General features: G+C 35.0%; 2 protein-coding genes across 2 annotated transcripts; both read right to left on the minus strand.

The window, feature by feature from the left end:
• Positions 1 to 920: 920 nt before the first annotated feature.
• On the minus strand, positions 921 to 5,259 carry LOC115954729 (G-type lectin S-receptor-like serine/threonine-protein kinase At4g03230). Its single transcript, XM_031072650.1, has 7 exons — positions 3,844 to 5,259; positions 2,736 to 2,876; positions 2,406 to 2,623; positions 2,107 to 2,314; positions 1,768 to 2,005; positions 1,496 to 1,646; positions 921 to 1,379 (listed from the first exon to the last, which is right to left on the minus strand). Exons 1-7 carry the CDS (start codon positions 5,180 to 5,182, stop codon positions 1,077 to 1,079), a joined length of 2,598 nt encoding a protein of 865 aa, XP_030928510.1. The 5' UTR covers positions 5,183 to 5,259; the 3' UTR covers positions 921 to 1,076.
• Positions 5,260 to 20,507: 15,248 nt separating this feature from the next.
• LOC115954728 (G-type lectin S-receptor-like serine/threonine-protein kinase At4g03230) lies at positions 20,508 to 24,710 on the minus strand. Its single transcript, XM_031072649.1, has 7 exons — positions 23,323 to 24,710; positions 22,365 to 22,523; positions 22,044 to 22,255; positions 21,746 to 21,956; positions 21,407 to 21,644; positions 21,155 to 21,305; positions 20,508 to 21,046 (listed from the first exon to the last, which is right to left on the minus strand). The coding sequence occupies exons 1-7, from the start codon at positions 24,656 to 24,658 to the stop codon at positions 20,741 to 20,743; spliced, it is 2,613 nt and encodes an 870-aa protein (XP_030928509.1). The 5' UTR covers positions 24,659 to 24,710; the 3' UTR covers positions 20,508 to 20,740.
• Between the last annotated feature and the right edge of the window lie 1,342 nt (positions 24,711 to 26,052).

Raw genomic sequence — 26,052 nt, forward strand, 5'->3', positions numbered from 1 at the left:
AAATAAACCGAATAGTAAAAAAAGCTGGCTTTTTAAGCCAATGTCAAATACAACCTTAGTCTTGTATGTATTTCATTGATCTTGGATTAAATTTTTTTTTTGTTCCTGACTCTGTTTCTGTGCATAGTGTCTATTGGTGTTGAATGGGTGAAAATGCATACTTTTAATTACAACTGATGAAGGTACGAAATCCCTACAGTCTAATAAAGGATGATGTATCTCACATTAAAGGAATTCTTCTCCATACCGAGGAATTAGAAGCAAAGACTTGTATTAGAAGCAAACACTAAAAAATAAAATCTATAGTACTACGTCTCCTCAACAACAGAATACGCACAACAGGAAAGCCAGGATACTGTCATGCAAGAACAGAGTATGGAATTCTCCAAATGCAGCATACGAAATTGCGTTTTTCGATTATTCAAAACTAAAATTGAGTTTTTCATCTTGTCCTTTCTGTTTTCCAATTTTCCTTTTTTAACTATTTGATTGTTTCGACTACTTAACTTTTATGTTTCTTTGGTGTAGATGGAATATTAGATACAATTATACGGCAGCCTACGTGAATTACAACCTGTCTTTCCAATTAGAACATTTTCCAAATGGCTTCATACGACCGCATTTGAAATGATCTACAGTGGAGACATGACATGTATGCCTATTCTTTATAAGTACACTAATGGTACATGTGAATAGCATTCTCTTGAATCTCTTCCTGCTTATTGTGGCAATGAACAGTTCAGCTCAAATGTAAGGCTAACTGTACCTCTTGATGAAAATTGCTAATAATGCTGTTCTAGGCTTCCAAATAATAGGAATAAATAAATGAAGGCAGTTGGTCTGAGTTAGAGACAATCAGAAAAAAGTACAATAAATACAGAGGAGGTTCAAATAGGTAACAATCAGACTTATATTGGATACAATGTAATCACATATCAGCGACAATAAAAAAAGTATCAATATGACAAACATGAAATGTGCCTTAATCTAAGAGAACCATAGTAAGAATACTAGAAACTTCTGCAACACTGATGAAGAGAAAACAAGAACCATGAGAGCACTTATTCTATCCACCATTATCGGCCTTCTTCAATGGTACATGTTAGTTCATTCAAACTTTCTGGTTTAGTAGTAGAAGAAGTTTTGCTAGAAAGGGATCTTCTTACAACATAGGCTGGTTGTTTAGGAGTTGGGAGAGTTGCAGCTTCACTACCAAGCATGAAAACTACATTCGACATTGTGGGACGATCACTTGGGTCCTCTTGTACACATAAAAGCCCAATGTTAACACACCTCAAAAATTCGTTTGCGTTACAAGTTTCATGTATTGTTTGGTCCATTAAATCTAAAGCCTTGCCTTCTCTCCACAATTTCCATGCCTGGGACAATTTGAAAATTGAATTGGCAATAAGTAGAGTGCAAGAAAAATTAAAAATAACCATATGAACTTAATGCAACATACGTTTTCTTTGGTTTACTAATACAACATACTTACATAACCTAAAAGACTCAAACCATGCTCTGACTGGTGAAATCCTGTGTTCCTTTTTCCACTAATAACCTCAAGTACAACTACTCCAAAGCTGAAGGCATCAGACTTGATTGAGAAAAACCCATCCAATGCGTATTCTGGAGACATGTAACCGCTGCACAACAAAAATTGTTTAAATTTTCAGTGAATTAGGGAGCATAGATGGGAGAACTGACAAATGTAATTCAAAGCCTAAACAAAGAGCTTTCATAATCAACTATCTGCATCAAACTTACTAAGTTCCAACTACTCTAGTTGTGGTTGCCTCAGTTTGTTTGCCTCCAAATATCCTTGCCAAGCCAAAGTCTGAAATCTTGGGGTTCATCTCCTCATCCAGTAGAACATTGCTTGTTTTCAAATCTCTATGAATAATCCTCAACCTAGAATCTTGGTGAAGATAGAGCAGCCCTCGAGCAATTCCCAAAATAATTTCAAAGCGTATCTTCCAGTTCAGTAACACACATAGCGTCCGATCTTTCATGCCATTTTCCATTTTAGAACATTTTTAAGTAATCATATTAAGCAACAATATAATATGCAGTACAAATATTTAAACTTCAGGTTTAGAGTCTAACCAAATAAAAAGGAGTCTAAGCTTTTGTTTGGCATGTATTCATATAGTAAAAGTTTTTCATCTCCTTCGATGCAATAGCCCAAAAGTCTAACAAGATTCCGATGTTGAAGTTTAGCAATTAAAACCTCATTCTTAAATTCCTCCAAGCCTTGTCCTGAACCACTTGAGAGCCTCTTTATAGCAATTTCTTGTCCACCTGGAAAGGAACCCTGAGAGAAAACTCCCATAAGCACCATCCATCATTAATCAGAAACTAATGTTTAAAATTAACTATAATGAATACCAAAAAGGTTAAATTACCTTGTAAACAGGCCCAAACCCCCCTTGTCCAAGCTTTTTTGCATCTGAAAAATAATCCGTAGCGGCTAGTATGCTTTTCAAATCGAAAAAGGGTACATCTATGCCTTTTTTATCATCTTCTCTAAATTGGCCCGAGTCTATCAAATCTTTGACTTGTCGCTCACTGTCATATAGGCGAAATGCTGCATTTGCCTGATTTCTTTCCCTGTTAACTGATTCTAAAAGATCAAATTGAAATTTCAGTCTCTTGCTAACTGTATGGAAGAAACAAAAATATTTTCATTTTGACACAAGAAATCAAGAATATATGGTTGTTTTCACACTGGTTACCTTGTCCTTTGGCCACTTTTTTTCTTGTAAAATAATAAAAGTAACAGCATGCAATAACCATCAAAGTTGCAATAATCATCAGGATAATTGGATCAAATTGCTTCTTCTTGTAGGAAGATCCTTCAGACTTTGTGTGATCATCTTCAAAAAATGAATAGAACAATGAGTAATAAGTTGACAACATTATGTATATAAATATAGGTACTAAGTTACATTTCCAAAATAAAAATTAAAAAATAAAATCAGGTTTAGTTTGTTTTTAAGTCACAGGAGTAAATGTTATATTGTTCTATGATTCTGTTTTATGTGTCCAAAACAAACAAAGTATGTGAAAGGTGTAAGTGCTTGTTAGCTGGATCCTAAATGATGGTGATGCCAAAAGGGGTTTTGGTAATCCAATGAGTGTTGAACATTTCGAGCCAGTGGATCAAAACATATATGAAAATCGATGGAAAAAGTACGCTTGCCATGAAGTTCTGGCTGGCTTGACCTTTTGTTGTAGCAGAGGATACATGAATGAACAACAACAACAACAACAAATAAACTCAAAACCCAAAGGTCAAGAGATGATTCAATATAGGTCTGTGTTAATATATATCAGATTTTTTTTTTTTTTTTAAGGAAAAATGAACAAGTGGGTGCCTAAAATTCAAAATTCCCTTCTGAAATGAACTGTCACTATGTGCCACAACCACCATAATATGGCAAGGAATTGTGTTATTCTAAACTGAAATTACGTTTCAGTATTAGAACAAAACACTTGGCCAATCATGTTGCATATGGAATTGGGTGCATAGAATTCCCAATTTTGCCGGGCTAGAAGAGGAGATTGGAAAGTAGCCTTACCCCTTCTTCTTCTTATTATTATTATTATTTTTAAAGAGACTGATTTCCAAATTCAAACCCAGGAAATAAATATCACGTCACTTTTGTTGGTGGAAAACACTTGCCATCACACCAAGGCCCGACTGAGCTAGTGCTGTGCTAGAAAAATTTTAGCCATTAAAGACTGGAATTGATCAATCAACCCCCAGTCCCCACATCCTGCAAATCTGCTATAGTGCTATATAGATTCCATTATAAACAAGAAGAAGCAAAAATTAAGTACCTATGACAGAAAGACCCACACGGACATAGAGTTCTCGGGCGTCACTGCCTCCATCGTTTGACTCCTGGATATTGTTGACATCCTCTGACCAAATCCAGCAGGTGGCCGTATTAGCCTTTGTACGGCTCATTTCTGTACTTTGAAATGAATAAGCCAGGCAGCGACAATCGCTAAGGCATTCCACTCTGCATTCATGTGCACTCTGCTTATAAATTCCATTGCCACCTTCGGTTCCCACTCCAGTTATATTCAACATCGTGAAATTATCACCCTTGTGACATATGGAGTAGTTTCTAGTGCACCCCTCTGAATAAAACCCAGAATTCCAATGATTTAGTGCCTTAGGCTGAAACCCATCTAAACAGTTGCACATTGGACTTTTCTCAATATTGCAGCTGCCAAAGGAACCACAAGCATTAAGCACGCTGCAATTATCTCTTGGTTCCATACGGGTCAAACTCCATGAGGCAGGGGCTGTATCGTTATCCAACTTATAAAGCTTTATATGACCATCAAGATCCATTACCAGTCTCATACGGTAATAATCAAACCGTCCAGGGGTAGTACTTGTAAGAGTCTTATTCTTAATCGTATAATTCGATTTTCCAGTACCCGGTGCAGAGTTAGAGAGCAAGTTGGATATTGCTGTAAAAATAAGATTGTTGTCAGAGTTAAATAACTCTCCTGATAATCCACTTTTCCAGTATGGAATTGCTCTATTCTCAATTTTGTACTGGTTTCCTCGATCTTGGTCTTGCCGGAAAGTGTAGTTCCCTGGCGCAGGGTCAACTTGACTTTTCCACGAAGTTAAAGTCATCTCTGCATTCATCTTCATTCCAGGAAGAAATGTATCAGTTGGATTCTCAAAGCTTTGCCAGAGAATTGTTTCTGAGCCAGCTTGACCTTCGATAAGAACTAAGTTCCCAGAATCCAAGAGCTTCACTGTCCTATTAAAAGAAGTTGATCCGCCGATCTTAGCTGACCATAACTTTTTAGTATTGTCTAGTACCTGTAGGTCGCCATTCTCTGAAATAGTAAAAGCCCCAGTGGTTTTGGACGGTACTGGCTCAATACGGTTGGCAACCCATACAACTACCATTGGACTTGACTTGTAATACCATATCCCTACATATCTTCCATGCTTAGAGCTTCCACTGGGGGTGAAAAAACCAAGCTCAAATCTTTTTCCGGCTGATACAAGAGATTCTCCCTGGCTGTCATTAATTGGGTTGCGAAATGTTAAGGTATCTCTAGCAGAGCAAAATGAAAATGAAGATAGAAACAAGAATGTGTATATGGTACAGAATGAAATATGAGTTGCAGACCATGTGAAGGCCATTGTTATTCTGGTTTTGCTGCTTGTGGATTCTGTTATGAGAGAATGTGGTAAGTTGTGCGCACTGTTGTGGACTCGTAGTTCACTTTTGTGATGGCCACGAGGTCTTCTGCTACAATCCAAGTCTTCTAGCTGAAAATTACTATCTTGTCTCCTTTTCATTGAATAGTCTACGCGCCAAAAGTTGACTTGGTCAGGAAATTACAATGTAAGTTTCGGTTTGCATGAGGCAGGTGAAACAGGTTAACTTTTTTCTATGAATTGTTTCTTGGAAATAAGGAAACCTTGCTTTTAGCAATTGACATACATGATGCTGAATTGTAGCACACTTCAATTCATTCAATTGAGAGTGTAAAAATCAACAGGAGATAGATGATGTGATAATCACACTCCACCTTGAGAATCACATGTAGCGCACAATTTTGTAGATATTTTAGCCTATGGCAACTATCTACTTATATGACAAAGTGATAAATCATAAATCTTTTCTTTTCTTTTTTTTTTTTTTTACTTTCTTTTTACTAGGTGTTAGGGTTTGGATTGAGAACTTCCATAACAATGCAATAACGATCAAATTTGTGATGTGATGATCAATGATCAAGATCGCAATTATTTGAAGATTCAACTCAAAAAAGATATTTTATCTGGATTTCAACAGCCTTAATTGATCAAACAAGAAGTTTTGATAGACTTTCAATCTCTTCTCAACTGGTCAAAATATGATTTTTGATAGCTATTTGGTTGTGAATTGATCAATCGAAATCATGAAAACAAAATCTAACATGTTATAAATAAAGGCGGTCACCTTGGTTTTCGTACCCTACTTTTATAACATCTAATAGGCTTCTTATTATAAACTCAACTTCACAATGTTTAGAGAGGTTGTAGCCATGCACCATACACAGTGACAACCCAAACCAAACCTAATTTGTTCAACCTGAAAGCTTGAAAAATCATTATTCGCTACAAAGTTGCTACCAAAAGTTTATCAACCCAATACATAACACTAATAATTTAAACATTCAAAGGTCATTGGAGTCGGTCTGAAATTCTAGTAGGGAACATAGACGGGCTATTCTTGAAAGAGTTAATGTACAAAGAGTTCAAACATTCTGAAATTGTTATAGGTCGACAAGGTAGTGTAGTTTCTAGGGTAAAGTAAGTTTAACTAGATCTTCTTAGTTGGGCTAGGTTACCCTCAAGAGTGCTTTTTCCTTTGGCTTTTTTTCAATTAGTTTTTCATTTTGTTACCAAATTTGAATTTTTATTGTCTCTTGCTTTACTCTTTAGTTTTGATACTTCTTTGTGGTTACAATTTAATGAACTTCTTTTTTTGTGTCCTAAATACGATTAAATTAACATAATTGTAATCACTAATTAAATGGGCATAATTGCTAAATAGTTAATTAATTGACTAAAGTACACTTTTAGTCCTTAATGTTTGGGATTGTTTTCCATTTGGCTTTTTATGTTTTAAACTTTTCTTGTTGGCCCTTCACATCTGATTTCATTTTCATGTCTCTGTCAACCACTCCTGATATTAATCTCACCATTAAGTGCCACATAATTGGCATCCATTAAGTCACGTTACTCATATAATAATCGTATCACCAGATTATTAACTGAAATGAACAACAGGGGCAATATGAAAACCAAATCAAGCTATAAGAACCAAAATGAAAATAGTAACAAACTTAAGAGTTAAAAAATGTACTTTCATCTAATCAGTGAATTTAAATAAGATTTCACATTAGGCATTAATCCTGAAGCAAATAGGAGACTTGAAGGTAATCTTTGAGTAGTTGATGAGCTAGGTCCATGATATTAAACCAAATAAGCACAAATCATTACAGCCAAGTTAAATTATCATTGAACTGAAGTTCTAGTCGAAGGATCTTAGTTTAAATAATAATAATAATAATAATAATAAATCCTCCCAATTTATGTTTGTCCTGAATTGACAGATACAGAAGAAAACAAGATTAAAAAGTATGAAGTTAGCTGTCTTTGAAACCAAAAAAGGGTATTAATATCTCCTGAAGAAGTCCATAATTTTGGGTCACGACTATGTATAGATAAGAGAGGAATACCATTAATCTGCAGTTTGAGTGGTAGTTTCTTGGAAAGTAAGAATATTAAAGTAAAAGCACCTTTTACCATCTTTGGAGAAAGAAAAAAACAGACTAAAAGCACTTTTAATAGCAAGTAGCAGGCAATACATCAAAGGTCTTTGCAGTGTCTGAATAATGTTCACTACACCTATTTCATGCTGGTCCAGTCAGTGTTCACATTACCAGATGATAGAAGGATACCAGCCACTCACATTTTCCGCGTGCGATGAATGATATGGTTTAGGCCTACGCGTCCTCTAATTAACTTGAAATTTGCATCTTGTTTTCCTATAACAACATTTTCCTGTTGGAAATATTGTCCAGTGTAGATTCGGGAATTGTTGAGAAAGTTTATCTTTAAGTTTTTTGTCTCAATTTTTTTTTCTTTCAAATAATTTAGCTTTTTAAGAAAAAAAATAAACTAGCCTCTAGCTTTTTCTTAACACATTTTACATAAAAGTTACTAAAAACTATATGTTTTTTTATAAATACTATGCAAATATGCTATTAAAAATAAACAATTTCCAAACGGAGGGTTGTTGTATATACTCACATGAGATCCATCCCTATGTGAGGGGTTGTTGTATATTCTCATTACATCAAAAACCCATAGGTCTCATGTAGGGATGAAACCAAGATTTTTGGTTAGAGGATGTCAAAGTATAAGCAAAAAAAATTATCATGGAATTCCAAATAAGCATTAATTTAATATTAACAAACAATTAACATAAACAAAGACACTAAATCATTTTTCGTAATACATTACAATGCAATCATTTACTTAAAAATACAAAGACACAAAATACCATTATTTCTTACTATAGGAAAGCATTCACATTAATTCGTGCAAAAATTATTGTCTAATTTAGCATAAGAATATATATATTTTTTTTTACAGATTCACTTTTCAAAATACCTCACATCAGATTATCTATTTTACAGTTACACTACATTAATACTATTTTTCTATCAATTTTTGATTAATATCCCAAGTCATATCTCTCTCTTCCTCAACCAGAATCCACTACTGTCAATCAAAAGTGTTAGGTTCTAAAGACTTAGGTTTTTATGTATTTAGAACTCTAATGTGTATTGTTGGCAAACCATGATCAAAACAATATGTTTAGTCGTGTTTAGACTTGCTCAAAGTTGTCTCATTTATGTAAAGTTGGAATAAGTTGATGCAGAAGGCTTTTATGCTTCTCGGCCTGTTTCGATCGATCGAAGTTTAGGCTCGATCAATCGAAAATTGGGTCAGAGGCGTTTTTCTGCAGAATTCTAACTCAGCCCTAGTTTGTTTAAAACGTTTAGGGTTTTCTAATTTGTCCTAAGTATAAAAGGCAAACCCTAGCCACGTTTTAGTGTTGCTCATATTGCTATTTGTATAAATCTCTTGTGAGATCTAAAGGAGCTTTCCTTTACACAAACTTAGGATTTTCAAGGAGGAGATATTATCTACACTTTGATGATCAATTCAGTTGTTGTCATTGAAGTTTAAAGAAACACAAGCAGGTGTGCTTGTATCTGGTAGTGAATCTAAGAAAGAAGAAGTCTGTGGATTCCGAGCTTGCACGTAGTCGTGTCAGTAAGTTCTACTGGTGGGTAGCAATAAGAAGTCGAGCATAGGGGCTTGTAAGTCTTATTGTATAAACTTCGATTCTTTCAAGATAGTGGATTTAGGTTTACCTTGAGGATAGTTAGGTTAAATTCTCCCTAGGTTTTTACTAGTTTGGTTTCCTGGGTGATCATATCTTTGTGTTATTTATCTTTCCGTTGCTTTGCATGATATGATTGTTGTGATTGTGATAACCTAGATTTGTTAAATTCGACTAAGTAATAACTTGGCTAATTACCTAGGTTAATCCAATTGTGTTTTTAAGGGGTCTAAAAACCATCAAGTGGTATCAGAGCGGGTTGCTCTCTTGTTGTTGATCTTTTGATCACTGAGCTGATCCTTGACCCCTGTTATCATGGAACACGGACACTCTCTTGTTATTCCTCCTCACTTTGATGAGAATAATTATGCTTATTGGAAAGTAAGGATGAAAACATTCCTGAAATCGATTGATGAAAGAGTCTGGAATTTCGTTAAATATGGATGGGAGAAGCCCACTACTTTTGTTAGTGAGTGGCAAACTTCTCAAAAAGAAGCAGCCGTGTTCAATAGCAAGGCTATGAATGCTATCTTTAACGCTAATTCTATAGAGGAATTTAAGAAAATCTCTAATGTTGAGGTTGCTCATACTGCTTGGAATATCCTCCAAACTGTGCATGAAGGCACAAAGGTTGTCAAAATCAATAAATTGCAGCAGTTAACTTCAAAATTTGAAAGCATTAGGATGTCTGATGATGAATCTTTTGATGAATTCTATGTCAAACTGAATGATATTGTTAATTCTGCTTTTAACTTGGGTGAAATCTATGATCAACCTAAAATTGTTAAGATGATTCTTAGATCGTTAACTGAAAACTTTAGACCCAAGGTGACTGCCATTACTGAAAGCAAGGATGTGGACTCCATCCCTGTTGATGAACTTGTAGGATTACTTCAATCTTATGAGTTGGACCTACATAAAACTAACAAATCCAAATCAATGGCTCTTAAGTCAGTTGATAATGTTGAGGTTGGTGGATTTGATGATGAGCTCTCTGCTACAGAGATTGCTTACCTTGCCAAGAATTTTAGAAACTTTCTCAGGAATAGTAACATAAAGGCAAGAGGTACGAACACTGTTGAATCTAGAAATTTTAGAAAGAATGATCCCACTAAGGTTAACAATAATGATAAACCTAGAGAAAAAGTAGGTCAATCTTCAAATAATTCTATGGGTCCTTAGTGTTTTGGATGTCAAGGATATGGTCAAATGAAATCTGAATGTCCTACCTATTTGAAGTCTAAGGGTAAGGTTATGGCTGTAACTTTTAGTAATGGTGAAGTTTCTGATAGTGAGTCTAATTGTGACGAGGATGGAAACTTCATTGCTTTCACTGCTACTGCTGTAGTAAATGAGAGCATATCTGCTGTAGAGAACCCTTCTGATGGGGAACTCTTTGAGGATGCAGATCTTCAAGAGGCCTACAATAAACTTTGCAAAATTGCTGCAAAGGATGCTATGAATGTTGAACTTGGCCTGAAGAAAATTGAATCTCTTGAGCTTGATAAGAAGAACTTGCTTATAAAATTGTTTGATGCAAATGAACTTTTGAACAATGTGAAAACTGAGAATATGCTATTACTTGATAAAGTTAAATCTTTGGAACTTGATTTATTTGTTGCTAGATCTGCTAGTTCTAAACTCGATCAAATACTTAGTGTTCAAAAGTCTCATTCTGACAAATCTAGATTAGGTTTTGTTGAAAGCATCTCTATGTCTGCTCCCCATTCCACAAATTTTATCCCTTCATCTTCTTCTAAACCTTCTGGGAGTGAGATTGTGTGTGAAACTGTCAAACCCCCTGTGAGGGAGGTTGTCAAACCCATAAAAGTTTTACCATCTAGGAAGATTAGGGTTGATCTGAAAGAGTCTAAACCCAAGAAGCCTACCCTGTCTAAGGACAAGTCACATGATAAACCTGCATGGGTTTGTCATTTTTGTGGAAATTCTGGACACATACGTTCAAACTGTTACAAGCTGCAAGCTGCAAAGAGAGCAAACAAACCAAAAGTACCTGTGCCTCAAGCACAAGATCCTGTGGTACTCATTGGTGAATTGGTAAAGGTTTTAAACTTTTATTTCAATCCTGGAGTTGGTAATCATTCCCATGTGAATAAGAACTTCAATGCTCATGGTGCATCTAAAAGGTTTTGGATGCAAAATACTCGAACTAATTGAGTCTTTCTGACATGGTCCTTGTGCTTCATTGCTCTACCATTTGTGACCATTGTTCTTTAGTTTTGTGTTTTTTTTGTTTCTAGGATTTGCATTGCATAACATTCATACATTTCATTCTAGGTTTTCTTTTATTTATTTATTTTTTTTTTTTAAAGGGAGAAGAAAAAGGAAGCAAATTGTGTTTTACATCATTTTCTTGGTTTTTGAGAACAAAATTGGTCAATTTATTTTCTCATAACATATCTTTTGTACCTTGTTTAGCCTTGAGCTTACTTACTGCACATTACTAGTTGAAGCTTTGTAGTGCATGTTGTGTGCGAAAGATGTTTATGGTTTTTGATCATTTTGTCTTGATCCTGAAGTCACATGTCTTTGACTGTCGGACTTGAACTTTTAGAGAAAGGCATAAATAATCATTTCACCACTGTTTACTAGTCAATTACGAACACCTTAGTGCATATCGAAAGATTTTGTGCAAGATTTTGTACTCAAGAAAGTGCAGCACATGCACAAAAAGAACATAAGGTGTAGCCTCGGTTTAATTGTTAAATGCTTAAAATTAGTGTGTACTGTTAGGCTTGATGCCAAATCACATAATTAAAATTGGTGTGTACATTATCCTGACTATTTTAATAAGTTTCTGAATAAATTAAAATTGGTATGTATATTATGAGGCAAAATTCAAGAAACTTACATGATTGCAAGCTTATGATCTAAGAGATGTGGGAGTTATATGATGTAATTCTTTAGGTGATAGTCTCTTTCAAATTCAATATGATGAATTTTGTAGACTTTGTAATTGATTTCTATTTACATATCACCACACATGTATCTCAAGTTTTTGCTAGTTGTACACACTATACAAGTTACTCTTTGCTAAACATTGTACATGTTATTGTGTGTGTCTTTGGTCTGACCAACCAAGTTTGCAAATACCTTGAGTTTTGTGCAAAACTGATTTGATGCTTGAAAATTTATGGAGAATGTAAGAAATTTTAAATTTGGGAAAATTAGGCTTCAATTCTTGTTTTTGAAAACCATATCATCACATACTCATGCATTTTGTTCCTTAATTTCAATGCTTTGGGATGTTTCTAAAAACTTTTTCAAAAACTTTGTTTTTTTTCTCAAAAATTTGTGTGTCTCTATCTGTTTCGATTGATCGAGTCTGTTTTTCGATCAATCGAAATTGGTTTTAAAAATTTAAGTGAGCCTCTGTTTGTTTCGATCGATCGAACCTAATACTTCGATCAATCGAAAATCGTATGGGAAGTTTTTTTAAAAACTGATTTTCAGATCAGACAAACACTTTTTCAAAAAGTTATTTATTTTTTCTCTCTCCATACGACTCAGTCAAGGCTCACTCACAAATTTTTGTCGTTTTTGTCCATTCTTTTTGCAAGGTTTTCCTCTCCCAAGGCCGGTAAGACCTTTATACCCTTCCCTTTGCATTTGTTTTCATGTTTTCATGCATAAACTCATGCATTTTGTTGGGATTTTTGGACCTTTTCAAAATTGGGATTTTTGTTGAATCAAGCTTCTTTTTCTGAAATTGATCATTGGGTTTTGTTCCTATATTGTTATAATCATGTTATATAATGGTTAATTTGATCAATTTGGGGCTTTGTGATAAATTGAAAATTATAGGGCTTGTATTGAACCCGATTTGGGGTTTTTGTTCCAATTGGTTCAATTGATGAAATTGGCTTGTTGAATTAATGTAATTGGTCATTATTTTCTGAAATCTATCTTGTATGATGATCAATTCGTAAATTTCTTACAAATTGATCAAGTGGTTTTTCAAAATTTTGGGGTTTTTGTTAGAAACTATATGCTTAAGCCAAATTTACGAACTTGAACTTAATTTGAACTTAATTGCACTGCATTAGGTCATGCATCACTACATTTAATTTGTTCATGCATCATATAGATTTTTGTTCTATATTTTTTTTTGTGCTAACTTGTAGTCTGCCCTTGGTTTTGTTTTTTTTTTTCTTGCTTTGTGTCTTTGTCCTTATCCTAACACTATGCCTAGGAAAACTAGAGCCCATAGGACCCCCTCCACTTCCTCTGAGTCTCCCTTTAGGAGTGAGTTGTTTAGGAATGACAAAAGCAAAGAGGCCTTTGAGAAATTGAACAGTAAGCGTAAGATTTGGGCTGAGCGTTCTGTGATTTTAGATGAGATTGATCCAGCCATTAGGGCTAACTTTGAGTCTAGAGGTTGGTTATCCCTATTAGAGATAGACCATTCACCCCCAACCGCCTTGATTAGAGAGTTCTTCTCGAATCTCTCTTGCCACGTCTGTGATTCCAACACTCTTGTTAGGAGTTGGATACAAGGTGTTGAGTTCACCATTACTCCTTGGATAGTGGCTGAAGCTCTTAGGGTTCCGATCGTTAGGGAGCCTGACTATCCCTATGATGAGTCTCCACCCTTAGATGTTGTCGTGTCATACATCACTGGGTCTTCTATCCAGTGGGGTTCTGATCCTCGGATCATGTTTGTTGAGCTTTCTGAGACTGCCTATCTTTTCTTTAGGATAGCGTGTCATTTCTCATCTCCACACCATCCCTCTAAAGCGATGTGTGTTTTTATACGCTTTTGTTTCTGGTGCATCTATCAGCTTCCCACATATGTTCCTTCGTTCTTTGAACGAGGTTCATAGGAGTTCTGCCGTAAGGCATGCGCTTATCCATCCTATTTTCATTCATAGGATTTTGTTGTTTCTTGGTCTAGATGGTTTCCCTTCTGGTGAGCCTGTTCATGTTATTACTCCTATAAGTGCCACCTTTCTTAGGCAGAGAGCTGCTCACTTGAGAGTTGATCCTACGCGTCCTACAGGTGCGCCTTCTGGTGTTGTTCCCCCTCCTCCCTCTTCTACAGGTGTTGATGCTGCTGAGACGTCTGGTGTTGCTGTTGTTGATGCTGATGTTCCTCCACCGACTACTTCGGATGATTCCGACATTCAACGTACATTTGATCATGTCTTGACCGTTTAGGCGGCTCATGGACAGATTTTGATGGACGTGCTCGATGAGATCCGTGCTTTGCGCGCAGAGTTGGCACAATTTAGAAAATCTTCACCGCCACCTCCCGTTTGATGATGGATGTTAATTGCCCTTTGGCATTCCGTCTCAAAAAGGGGGAGTACATATTTGAGTTGAGCTCTTGTAGAGTTTTGTCTTCAGGGAAAGAGTAGTTTTGTTTTTGGTTGGAGCTTGTGGAGTTTAAATTGTATCTAGGTGCTTCACATTGTAATTTATCTTTTTTAGCTCTTGCCATACTTTTGTTGGGTTATTCATGTTAGGGGGAGTTATTTTTATTACTTTATATGTTTCTTGTTACAACTGCTTATTGACTTATATTTATGAGTTTTTCATTGATATATGTCTTTATTGTGTGCTGTTTGAAATCAATAATTTATTTTGTTTACTTCTATTTTCCACACATGCAGTTATACATTTTGTTTAGTGTTTCAGGAAATATATAGGTTGATTCAATTGAGCTGCTGTCTACATTTGCAACAGATGGATAGTAGTTAGGATTGAGTTTGTTTTATAAGCATTTGTTTTGTAAAGGGCTTTCCTTTGTAAACTTTGAGCTTCTAGTTGTATTTTGTCACAGATTGCCAAAGGGTGAGTTTTTTAGGTTCTAAAGACTTGGGTTTTTATGTATTTAGAATTATAATGTGTATTGTTGGCAAATCATAATCAAAACAATATGTTTAGTCGTGTTTAGACTTGCTCAAAGTTGTCTCATTTATGTAAAGTTGGAATAAGTTGATGCAGAAGGCTTTTATGCTTCTTGGCTTGTTTCAATCGATTGAAGCTTAGGTTCGATCAATCGAAAATCAGGTCAGAGTCGTTTTTCTGCAGAATTCCAACTCAGCCCTAGTTTATTTAAAACGTTTAGGGTTTCTAATTTGTCCTAAGTATAAAAGGCAAACCCTAACCACGTTTTAGTGTTGCTCATATTGCTGTTTGTGTAAATTTCTTATGAGATCTAAAGGAGTTTTCCTTTACACAAACTTAGGGTTTTCAAGGAGGAGATATTATCTACACCTTGATGATCAATTCAGTTGCTGCCATTGAAGTTTAAAGAAACACAAGCAGATGTGCTTGTATCTGGTAGTGAATCCAAGAAAAAAGGAGTCCGTGGATTTGGAGCTTGCACGTGGTCGTGTCAGTAAGTTCTACTGGTGGGTAGCAATAAGAAGTCGAGCATGGGGGCTTGTAAGTCTTATTGTTTGAACTTCGATTCTTTCAAGATAGTGGATTCAGGTTTACCTTGAAGATAGCTAGGTTAAATCCTCCCCAAGTTTTTATCGGTTTGGTTTCCTAGGTGATCATATCTTTATGTTATTTATCTTTCCACTGTTTTGCATGATATGATTGTTGTGATTGTGATAACCTAGATTTGTTAAATTGGACTAAGTAACAACTTGGCTAATTACCTAAGTTAATCCAATTGTGTTTTTAAGGGGTCTAAAACCCATCAAAAAGAACTACTAAAATATTCATTTGCATAGCTACACAGTTACACTAAAACAAATATATTTTTACACAATGATAAATAGACTGATGTGGGTGTATTTTGTGGTTAATTGGGCAAATTTAGAACCTTATGCTATTTTACTACTGACTCTAATACTCTTATAGTCAAATTAATGTAAAATTATAGGTGAGGGGGGCCAGGATTTTTGAAAGAGAGGACCTAGGGATGGCAAAATTGGACATGACCCGCGAACTTGACACAACACGACATGAAATTAGCAAATTATAGGTTGAGGTTTGATTGGTTCGTATCATATTCGGGTTGACACGAATAACCCATTTAATAAATGGGTTAAGTTGGTGTTCAACCCATGGAACCCGTTTGACCCATCTGACCCATTTAATTAAATGACATTTTACCAATATATCCTTCAAAACCTAGATATGTAAACTTGTTAGTTATTATGGTTTATTTTCTTTGATATATTGTGATTAATTATTTATGATATTGAGATATACTTTAGTTTTGAATGATTATTTATAATGCAGTTACTCGTTAGTTTTGAATTTTGTATTAAAAATATCTATTTGTTTGCTTTTTCATAATTTTTTTTTTTCATTTTGATAAAATCTGATAAACAAGTTGACACGACTAACCCTTTTAATAAATGTGTCGTTTTAGGGTTGAGGAATCTTGACCTGTTTAATAAACATGTCGGGTTAATGTTGACTCATATAGTCGAATACTCATGAGTTGACACAACATAAATCTGACACGTGAACACGAATTGTCATCCCTGAAAGGACCCAAATATATAAAAGTAGAGAATATACCTACGTTTTTTTTTCTTAAGGTCATGGGGGGCTCCCACCTGGCTCCGTCCTTAATCTCATGAATTGTAATTATCAAATGTTGAAGAATATTGACATTGTTTTGCTCGATGTCTAATATGTTGATATACTAATATTTATGTAGCTAGGCCAAAAGCCTTATAATTCAATTGATACATTTTAATTCTTTCAACAAATATATCTAAAATTCAAATCACCCCCACCCTCCCCCTAGCCCCTCCCCCAAGGCCCCAATTATCGAGAGAGAGAGAGAGAGAGAGAGAGAGAGAGAGAGAGAGAGAGAGAGAGAGAGAGAGAGCATTCATAATGGATTCTTTAAAATAGGACAACAACCCTATATGGAAAATGAACCCAATAAAAATATCCACATTTGCTTTAGTAAACATTAGCCAAAATACCATTTAGCTATAGTGCCCTTGTTTATTTGTTAAGAAAACATAAGAAAAAAAAAAAAAAAAAAAAAAAAAAAAGAGGAGAGGAGGATGGAAATAAGAATCATGAATATTTAAATAAATTGAATAGAGAATAGAGAATCGGATGCGTATATTTTAAAAAGTAATTAGCTAAAATAGCAAAATGTCTAAATGAAAAAACACTCCCTGGATTTCAATTCTTCCACACACAAAAAAATTCTATTTTAACACACCAAAAAGTCACTTTATCTATTTTAGGATGGCATTTAACACTTCAACTTACATATCTCATCTTCTATTTTATCATTACAATGCATTAAAATATACTAAAAAAAAACTCACTGGTATTAAAAACAAAATACAAAACCTAGCCACCACCCACAACCTACCACCACCATTCACAACCAACCAACCACCACCCCCACAACCCACCACTACCACAAAAAAAGCTAACCCATCACCACCAACCACCACTAAAATCAACCAAACATCACTAAAACTTAACTCAACCAACACCAGCCCATACCACCAATACAAAAAACTCAAAATTAGATCAACCCAAATCACCAACCAAAAAAAAAAAAAAAAAAAAAACAACAACAACAACAACAACAACAAAAATCAACCCAAAATCCAAATTGTGAGGTCAACAATGTTGGCAGCATGGCAAGAGGCAAAGAGTGGGAAAGGGATGACTGAGAGGGAGATAAAGGCAAAGGAAAGAGAGAAAGACAAGTAGAGGTGTTGATACCCATTTTCGCGACACATTTTCTACAAGCCCAATTCAACCAAGCCCGATTTCCTTGTAGGCTCAATTCATGTATTATATTTTATTTTTATTCTTTTAAGCATGGCCCAAGCCCATGCGACTTATTGGGAGAAATTGAGGAAGTGTGGTTAGAAGGGTATGGATCGGTTCCTTTCGAACCTTTTGCATGAGCCCAACACATAAATGCTACCAAGTGGACAAGGGACACTGGTAGCACCTTAGGCTCATGGAGGAGGTCTTGTACCATAAAATTTCACCACAAAACAGCTTTTATGCTCTGGGTGACTGTGGCCCAACTTTTCTACTATACCATTTTTTGCCTAAAACACATAACTGACCCGAAGTGGCTGGCCTGGTCTATTTCAACAACCAAATGCAATCTCCAAGGACCTGTCATGTCTAGGAAACATCAACCCATGAATTTAAACTACTTTATTTCCCAAATTATGTAAAAAGCAAGCCAACTCTCTTTCCCAATTAAAGCAAATCTGACCATAACCTCTTTGATTGAGACCTTAGGGTTCAAAGTCTCTTTTATTGACCAAAACCGGTCACTTAGAGCACCTCAAACTCAATACAAAAGGCCCCAATCAAATTCAAAAGGAACTAACCACATTCTACCCACATACTTGAAACTTCAAGGCAAAAACAGTCAACAATCTGACAATTCCGAACCTTGGGGGTGGAAATATGGGTATAGGGGAACCTTCCCTCTCTTCCTCACAACTTCTCTCAATTTTCTCTTCTCGGTGACTGTGGGTCGAAGTTTCAGACCTGTTGAACCACGATTTCCCCGTAGAGCTGAAACTTGAAAGCAAAAAACGCACTGAGCCAGGAAATATTCTCACAATTCTAAACCTTAGGGGTGGAAATATGGGTACAATAGAACCTTCCCTCTCTTCCTCACAACCTCTCTCAATTTGCTCTTCTCGGTGATTGTAGGTTGAAGATTCAGACCTATTATGTTTTTATACTTTTTCTACACTTTTGTTATTAGCATTTTGATTTTCTCTTGTCAAAGCACCATTAGCCTTTTGTTCATTATACATTTGGAATTTTGGACTTGATTCTCCACAATAAACACCTCTAAAAAACCCAAGGGGATATTTGGGCCGTTCTCGCATTTTCAACACTTGTCGCAAAACGTCCCCGACAAAAGGAAAAAAAGAGAGTTTGTAGGAGAAGTGGATAACTGATGAGGAGAGAAAAGTGAGAGAATATAATATAAAAAATAATAATAAAAAATAAAAAACTAAGAGCATTCACATCAAATGTGCTAAAATAGCTAGCCAGGTATTAAAAATTTTGACTTTTGGCACTATTAATATAGTGAGCTTTTTAGGATTTTGGGTACTAAAATAGCTCACCATTAATATAGTGGTTTTTAAGGGTTTTGGGTGCTAAAATAGAGTCAAATTTTTTAACACCTAGCTATAGTAAAGTACCAAAGAAGGCACTTTACTATAGCTAGATGGTAATTACAATAATGTTATTTAATGGTGTGTTTGTATAAGCGGGTACAAAATGGTGTTTTGAGTTTAAAATGAGTGTTTTTTTAAAAGGCTATGAAGAGTTGGTGCTGCAAAATGGAATTTTGGATTTTAAAAACACGTTTTTAGGCTCCCAAAACGCCTAACCTAACGGATCCTAAATGAGAGAGAGAGAGAGAGAGAAACATGAGTGGTAAAAGAATGAATAAAAAATAAATAAAGAATGAATATTTAAATGAAGTGGTAAAATAATAAAGCCTTTGAAGTTTAGTATATTGTAAAATGATATGTTAAAATAGATAAAATAATTTTTTGAGTTGTTAAAGCTAAATTTTTTAGAATGTTTGAGGTGGATGTTTTAAGTAAAAAATAGAATGGTGCTATAGTATACTTTTACTAGAGTACTCTAGCACCATGCCATTTTTTTTTTTTTTTTTTCAACATATGGCACATCTGATGTTAGTGGTCTTGTGGTGTTTGGTGTGCAAAAAAATTAGCATTTAGCACATTTAATACTAGTGCTTTTAAATAACCCATTGAAGTTTCCATATCCACCAAATGGTCCAAATCGACTAGAATTTTTAGTTCTTTCTTTTCCTTCCTTTTTTTTTTCTTAATGAATAACTTTATGCAAACCAGAAAGAAGAACCAGCTATAGTAGGGACAAGTACAATCAGCAGCAATACTGTTCAGAAGAACAGAAGAACACCAAATTAACACTATCTATAACAGATATTCAACTCACACAAACTAACAAAATCAAAGAAGAACTAGTTGCAAACAGCAAACATAAATAGTCACTAGAAAGTAAAATCTATAGTACTACATCTCCTCAATAACAGAATACATAAGATACTGTCGTGCAAGAACAGAGTAAGGAATTCTCCAAAGGTAGCAGAAGGCGCAACACAAAATTGCGTTTTTCGATTATTGAAAATAAGATTGAAAAGAAGGTAGCAGAAGGCCCAATACTATTAGAATGTTTCAACTACTAAAATTTTATGTTTCTTTGGTTTAGATGGAATATTAGATAATTCATAATACAATTATACTACCTATTGCGTGAAATTCGACCAGTCTGTCCCATTAGAACACTTTCCAAATGGATTCATATGACTGCATTTGAGATGATCTACAATGCAGACATGACCTGTATGCCTATTCTTTGTAAGTACACTAATGGTACATGTGAATATATTGGATATAGCATTATATTGAATCTCTTCCTGCATAGTGCGGCAGTGAACAGTACAGCTCAAATGTAACCCTGACTGTACCTGACCTCTTGATGCAAAATTGCAAATAATGCAATTCTAGCTAGGCTTCAAAATAATAGGAATAAATAAACGAAGGCAGTTGGTCTGAGTTTGAAACAATTAGAAATCAGAGAAGTACAATTACTACAAAGGAGGTTCAAATAGTTAACAAACAGACATACTTTGTATACAATGTTATCGGGGACAATAAAAAAGTAACAATTTGATAAACAGGAAATACGCCTTACTTGTTCCTATGAGAACCATAGTATGAATACAAGAAACTTCAGCAACACTGATAAAGAGAAAACAAAAATCCTGAAAATCTCCATGCTATCCACCATTATCGGCCTTCTTCGATGGTAGCTGTTAATTCAATCGATCTTTCTGGTTTTGTATTAGAAGAAGAAGCAGTGCTAGAAAGGGATCTTCTTAGAACATAGGCTGGTTGTTTCGGATATGGGAGAGTTGCAGTTTCACTACCAAGCAAGAAAACTACATTCGACATTGTGGGACGATCACTTGGATCTTCTTGTACACATAAAAGCCCAACGTTCAAACACCTCAAAAATTCCTCTGCATTATAAGTTTCACGTAATGTTTGGTCCATTAAATCTAAAGCCTTGCCTTCTTTCCACAATTTCCATGCCTAAGACAATTTGAAATTGAAATTGGCATTAAATAGAGTTCAGGACAAACAACTATATGTAATTGATGCAACATTTTTTTTTTTTTTTGGTTTACTTATGCTACTTACATAACCTAAAAGACTCAAAGCATGTTCTGATTGGTGAAATCCTGTGTTCCTTTTTCCACTGATAACCTCAAGTACAACTACTCCAAAGCTGAAGACATCAGACTTGACCGAGAAAAACCCATCCAATGCGTATTCTGGAGACATGTAGCCGCTGCATAACAAAAATTATTTAAATTTTCAGTGAATTAGGGAGCAGAGATGGGAGAACTGAAAACTATTAACGTCTAAAACAATGACTTGCATCAAACTTACTAAGTACCAACTACTCTGGTTGTTGTTGCCTCAGTTTGTTTGCCTCCAAATATCCTTGCCAAGCCGAAGTCTGAAATCTTGGGTTTCATCTCCTCGTCAAGTAGAACATTACTTGTCTTCAAATCTCTATGAATGACCCTCAACCTAGAATCTTGGTGAAGATACAGCAGCCCTCGAGCGATTCCCAAAATGATGTCAAAGCGTATCTTCCAGTTCAGTAACACACATAGAGTTCGATCTTGCATGCCATTTCCATTTCAGCACATGTATTAGTAATCTGCTTAAGCTTAGATATGATATGCAGTACAAATATTTTAAACAGCAGGTTTAGAGTCTAACCAAATAAAAAGGAGTCTAAGCCTTTGTTTGGCATGTATTCATATAGTAACATTTTTTCATCTCCTTCAATGCAATAGCCCAAGAGTCTAACAAGATTCCGATGCTGAAGTTTAGCGATTAAAACAACCTCATTCTTAAATTCCTCCAAGCCTTGTCCAGAACCACTTGAGAGCCTCTTTATAGCAATTTCTTGTCCACCTAGAAAGGAACCCTGAGAAAAACTCCCATAAGCACCGTCCATTAATTAGAAACTAAGTTTTAAAATTAACTATAATGAATTCCAAAAAGGATAAATTACCTTGTAAACAGGCCCAAACCCCCCTTGTCCAAGCTTTTTTGTTTCTGAAAAGTAGTCTGTAGCAGCTAGTATGCTTTTTAAATCGAAAAATGGTACATCTATGCCTTTTTTATCCTCTTCTGTAAATTGGCCTGAATCCATCAAGTCTTTGACACGTCGCTCGCTGTCATACAGGCGAAATGCTGTGTTTTCCCGATTTCTTTCCCTATTAACTGGTTCGAAAAGATTGAGTATAATTTCAGTCTCTTGTTAATTGTAAGGAAGAAACCAAATTATTTTCATTTTGACACGATAAGAAATGGTTTTTTTCACACTGGTTACCTTGTCCTTCGGCCAGTTTTCTTCTTATCAAATAATATATGTAACAGCACGCAATAACCACCAAAGTTGCAATAATCATCAAAGTTGCAATAATCATCAAGAAAATTGGACCAAATTGCTTCTTCTCGTAGGAAGATCCTTCAGGATTCGGGTGAGCAACTTCAAAAATGGAAGAGAACAATAAGTAATAAGATGAGTAGCTACATTATATATAGGGAAAATATTATTACACACATTCTCATATACACACTTGAAATACACTAAAATCATGACTTGAAATCATGATTTTTAACTTAGAAATCATAACTTGAGGTCACGATTTCAATACATTTCGAGTGTGTGTAAGAATGTGTGTAATAGGGTATTTATAATAAACACGGCTAGTATGCATATAAATATAGGAATGGCAATGAGCTGGCAGCCACTGCTGTTGCAGGTACTACATAAAAACTAAAAATAAAAATAAAAACAGGTTTAGTTTGTTTTTAACACGGGAGTAAATGTTCTGTTGTTCGATGTGTCAGAATTTCCTTCTGGAGTTAAACTGACACTATGTGTCAGAACCATCATAATATGTCAAGGCATTGTGTTATTCTGAATTAAAATTAAGTTTCACTACTGAAACACAGCACTTGGCCAATCATGTTGCATATGGAAATCGACACTAAAAGTCATATACAGTGCATAAAATTCATAATTTTGCGGGGTTAGAAGAGAAGATTGGAAGGTAACCTTACTGCTAATTATTATTATAATTTTTTTTTTTTTTTTTGGTAAGGCTGATATCCAAATTCACACCCTTGACCTATCATGTCACTTTTAGTGGTAGAAAGCACTTGCTGTGTTGGAAAAAGTTTAGCAATTAAAGATTAAAATTGATCAGTTAACCCCAAAACCTGCAAATCTGCTACATATATAGATTCTATTATAAACAACAAGAAGAAGCGAAATTAAGTACCTATATCAGAAGAACCCACACGGACATAGAGGGCTCGGGCCTCACTGCCTCCATCTTTGGACTCCTGAATATTGTTGAGCTCCTCTGACCAAATCCAGCATGTGGCTGTAGTTTCATATGAATAAGCCTTTGTATGGCTCATTTCTGTTCTTTCAAATGAATAAGCCTGGCATTCACATCTGTCAAGGCATTCCTCTTTGCATTTATCTGCACTCTCTATGTCAGTTCTGTAGCCACCAGGGGCTTCCACTCCCACTATCTTCAACAAAATGAAGTGATCACCCTTGCCGCATATGTTGGAGTTTCTAGTGCACCCCTCTGAATAAAGTCCAGAATTCCAATTATTTAGCTCCTTGGGTTCAAACCCATCTAAACACTTACACATACGAGTTTCCTCAATATTGCAGCTGCCAAAGTTACCACAAGCATTAAACAGGCTGCAATTATCTCTTGGTTCCATACAGGTCAAATTCCATGAGGCAGAGGCTGTGTCATTATCCCTAGTAAAAAACTTTATATGACCATCAAGATCCATTACCAGTCTCATACCGTAATAATCAACCTTTCCATGGGTGTCAAAAGTCATATTCTGATATGTCGGTCTTCTAGTACCTGATGTATAATTAGATAGCAAGGAGGATATAGCAGGGCAAATGACATGAGAGTTATTACCATAAATATTGTTTTCAGAGTGAAAAAACTTTCCTGATAATCCACTTTTCCAATGAGGACTTGCTCTATTCTCGATAATGTACTGGTTTCTTCGATCTTGGTCTTGCAGGAAAGTGAAGTTACCTGGCGCAGGGTCAGCTTGACTTTTCCATGAAGTTAAACTCATCTTTGCGGTCATCTTCATTCCAGGAAGAAACGTATCAGTTGGATTATCAAAGCTTTGCCAGATAATTCTTTCTAAGCCAGCTTGGCCTTCTATAAGAACTAAGTTCCCAGAATCCAAGAGCTTCACTGTCCTATTAAAAGAAATTGATCCGCCTCTATTAGCTGACCACAATTTATTATTATCCTCCTGTACCTGTAAGTCACCATCTTCTGCAATAGTAAAAGCCCCAGTGGTTTTGGACGCTGAATTGTTGCGGTTGGCAATCCATACTATCACCCTTGGACTTGACTTGTAATACCATATCCCTACGTATCTTCCATGCTTAGAGCTTCCATTAGGGGTAAAAAAACCAAGCTCAAATCTTTTATGGTCTGATACAAGAGGTTCTCCCCCGCTGTCATGAATTGGGTTGTCCAATGTTATGGTATCTCTAGCAGAGCAAATTGAGAAGGAAGTAAAAAACAAGATTGTGTATATGGTGCAGAGGGTATAAGCCATTTTTGTTTTGGATTTGCTTATTGAGGTTTCTTTTATGAGAGAATGTAGAAAGTTATTCGCTTTGTTAAGGACTTTTAGTTTCCCTTCACTATGTGATGTACTGATGTTCACGGGGTCTTCTGCTAAAATCCAAGTCTTCGATTTTGTTTCCGTCTCCCAAAAGTCTACGCGCCTAGAACTTGACTGGGTCAGTAAGTAACAATGTTAGGTTCAGTTTGCATGAGACAGGTGAAACTGGTTAGCTTGATTAATTCTACGAACTGTTGTCATGGTAATGAGGAAACCTTGATTTTAATGATTGACATAAACGATACTATTTATGTAACCACGTCAATTTATCATTTGGAGGTGTAATATCAATAGGAGATAGATGATAATATGATAATCACACTCCACTTAGAGAACCCCATGCATTGCACAAAATTTTGCACATATATATTAGCCGGCTACGGCAATTATTTACATTCACAATAAATTTGATAATATTTTTTATAATAATTGAGTTGGCAAATTTATATTAGTTCTCGTTCTCAATCGGGTCCATCATTTACATTATTTTTTTTTACTTACTACTAATAATCTACCACATCAGTAAGTGTCAAATTTTTGTGTCTATAAACTTTCTCATAGCAATTATCTACTTATTATATGACAAATGAAAATCATAAATATTTAATTTCATTTTTATTTTTTCTACTTTGTTTTTACTAGGTATTACGTTTTAGATTAACAAATTCCATAACAATGTAATAATCATCAAGTTTATAATGTGTTGATCAATTATTAAGATCAAAGTGTGAAGATATAGCTCAAAGAAGACATTCTATTTGAATTTAAACTGTCTTATTTGATCAAATAGCAAACTTTGACAGAATTACAATTTCTTTTCAATTGATCAAAAGAGGATTTTTTTTATTTTTTTCCGATTGTAATTCGATCAATCAAAAATTATGAAAACAGAATCTTGCATGTTTTAATTAAAAGCAACTTCCTTGGTTTTCGTACCCTACTTGCATAACACATGAAAGGCTTATTTAGAAATTCAACTTCACAAGGTTTAGATAGATTGTAATTGTGCACCATACACAGATATAATCTAAACCCAATATATTCGATCTGTGAGTTCAAAAAATCAATATTCATATCAAGTTTAGGTTAATATTTAGCTATTTCAGAAGAGAGAATTTGAGTTTATATAACACACTCAATTTGGTTATACATTTGAATGTGTCTAACAATTATTTGAGTAATTGATTATTACAAATTCTATCTCTTAGGGCTTTAATCTCATTTAAATTTTGGTTTGTTATAAATTTTTTAATACATTTTCTTTGTTTTGGTTTTGAATCATGTTTTTGTTGGGTTTTGAGTAGAAAAATTATATATTTTATTCA

This window comes from Quercus lobata, chromosome 8, assembly GCF_001633185.2.
Source record: "Quercus lobata isolate SW786 chromosome 8, ValleyOak3.0 Primary Assembly, whole genome shotgun sequence".
NCBI lineage: Eukaryota > Viridiplantae > Streptophyta > Magnoliopsida > Fagales > Fagaceae > Quercus > Quercus lobata.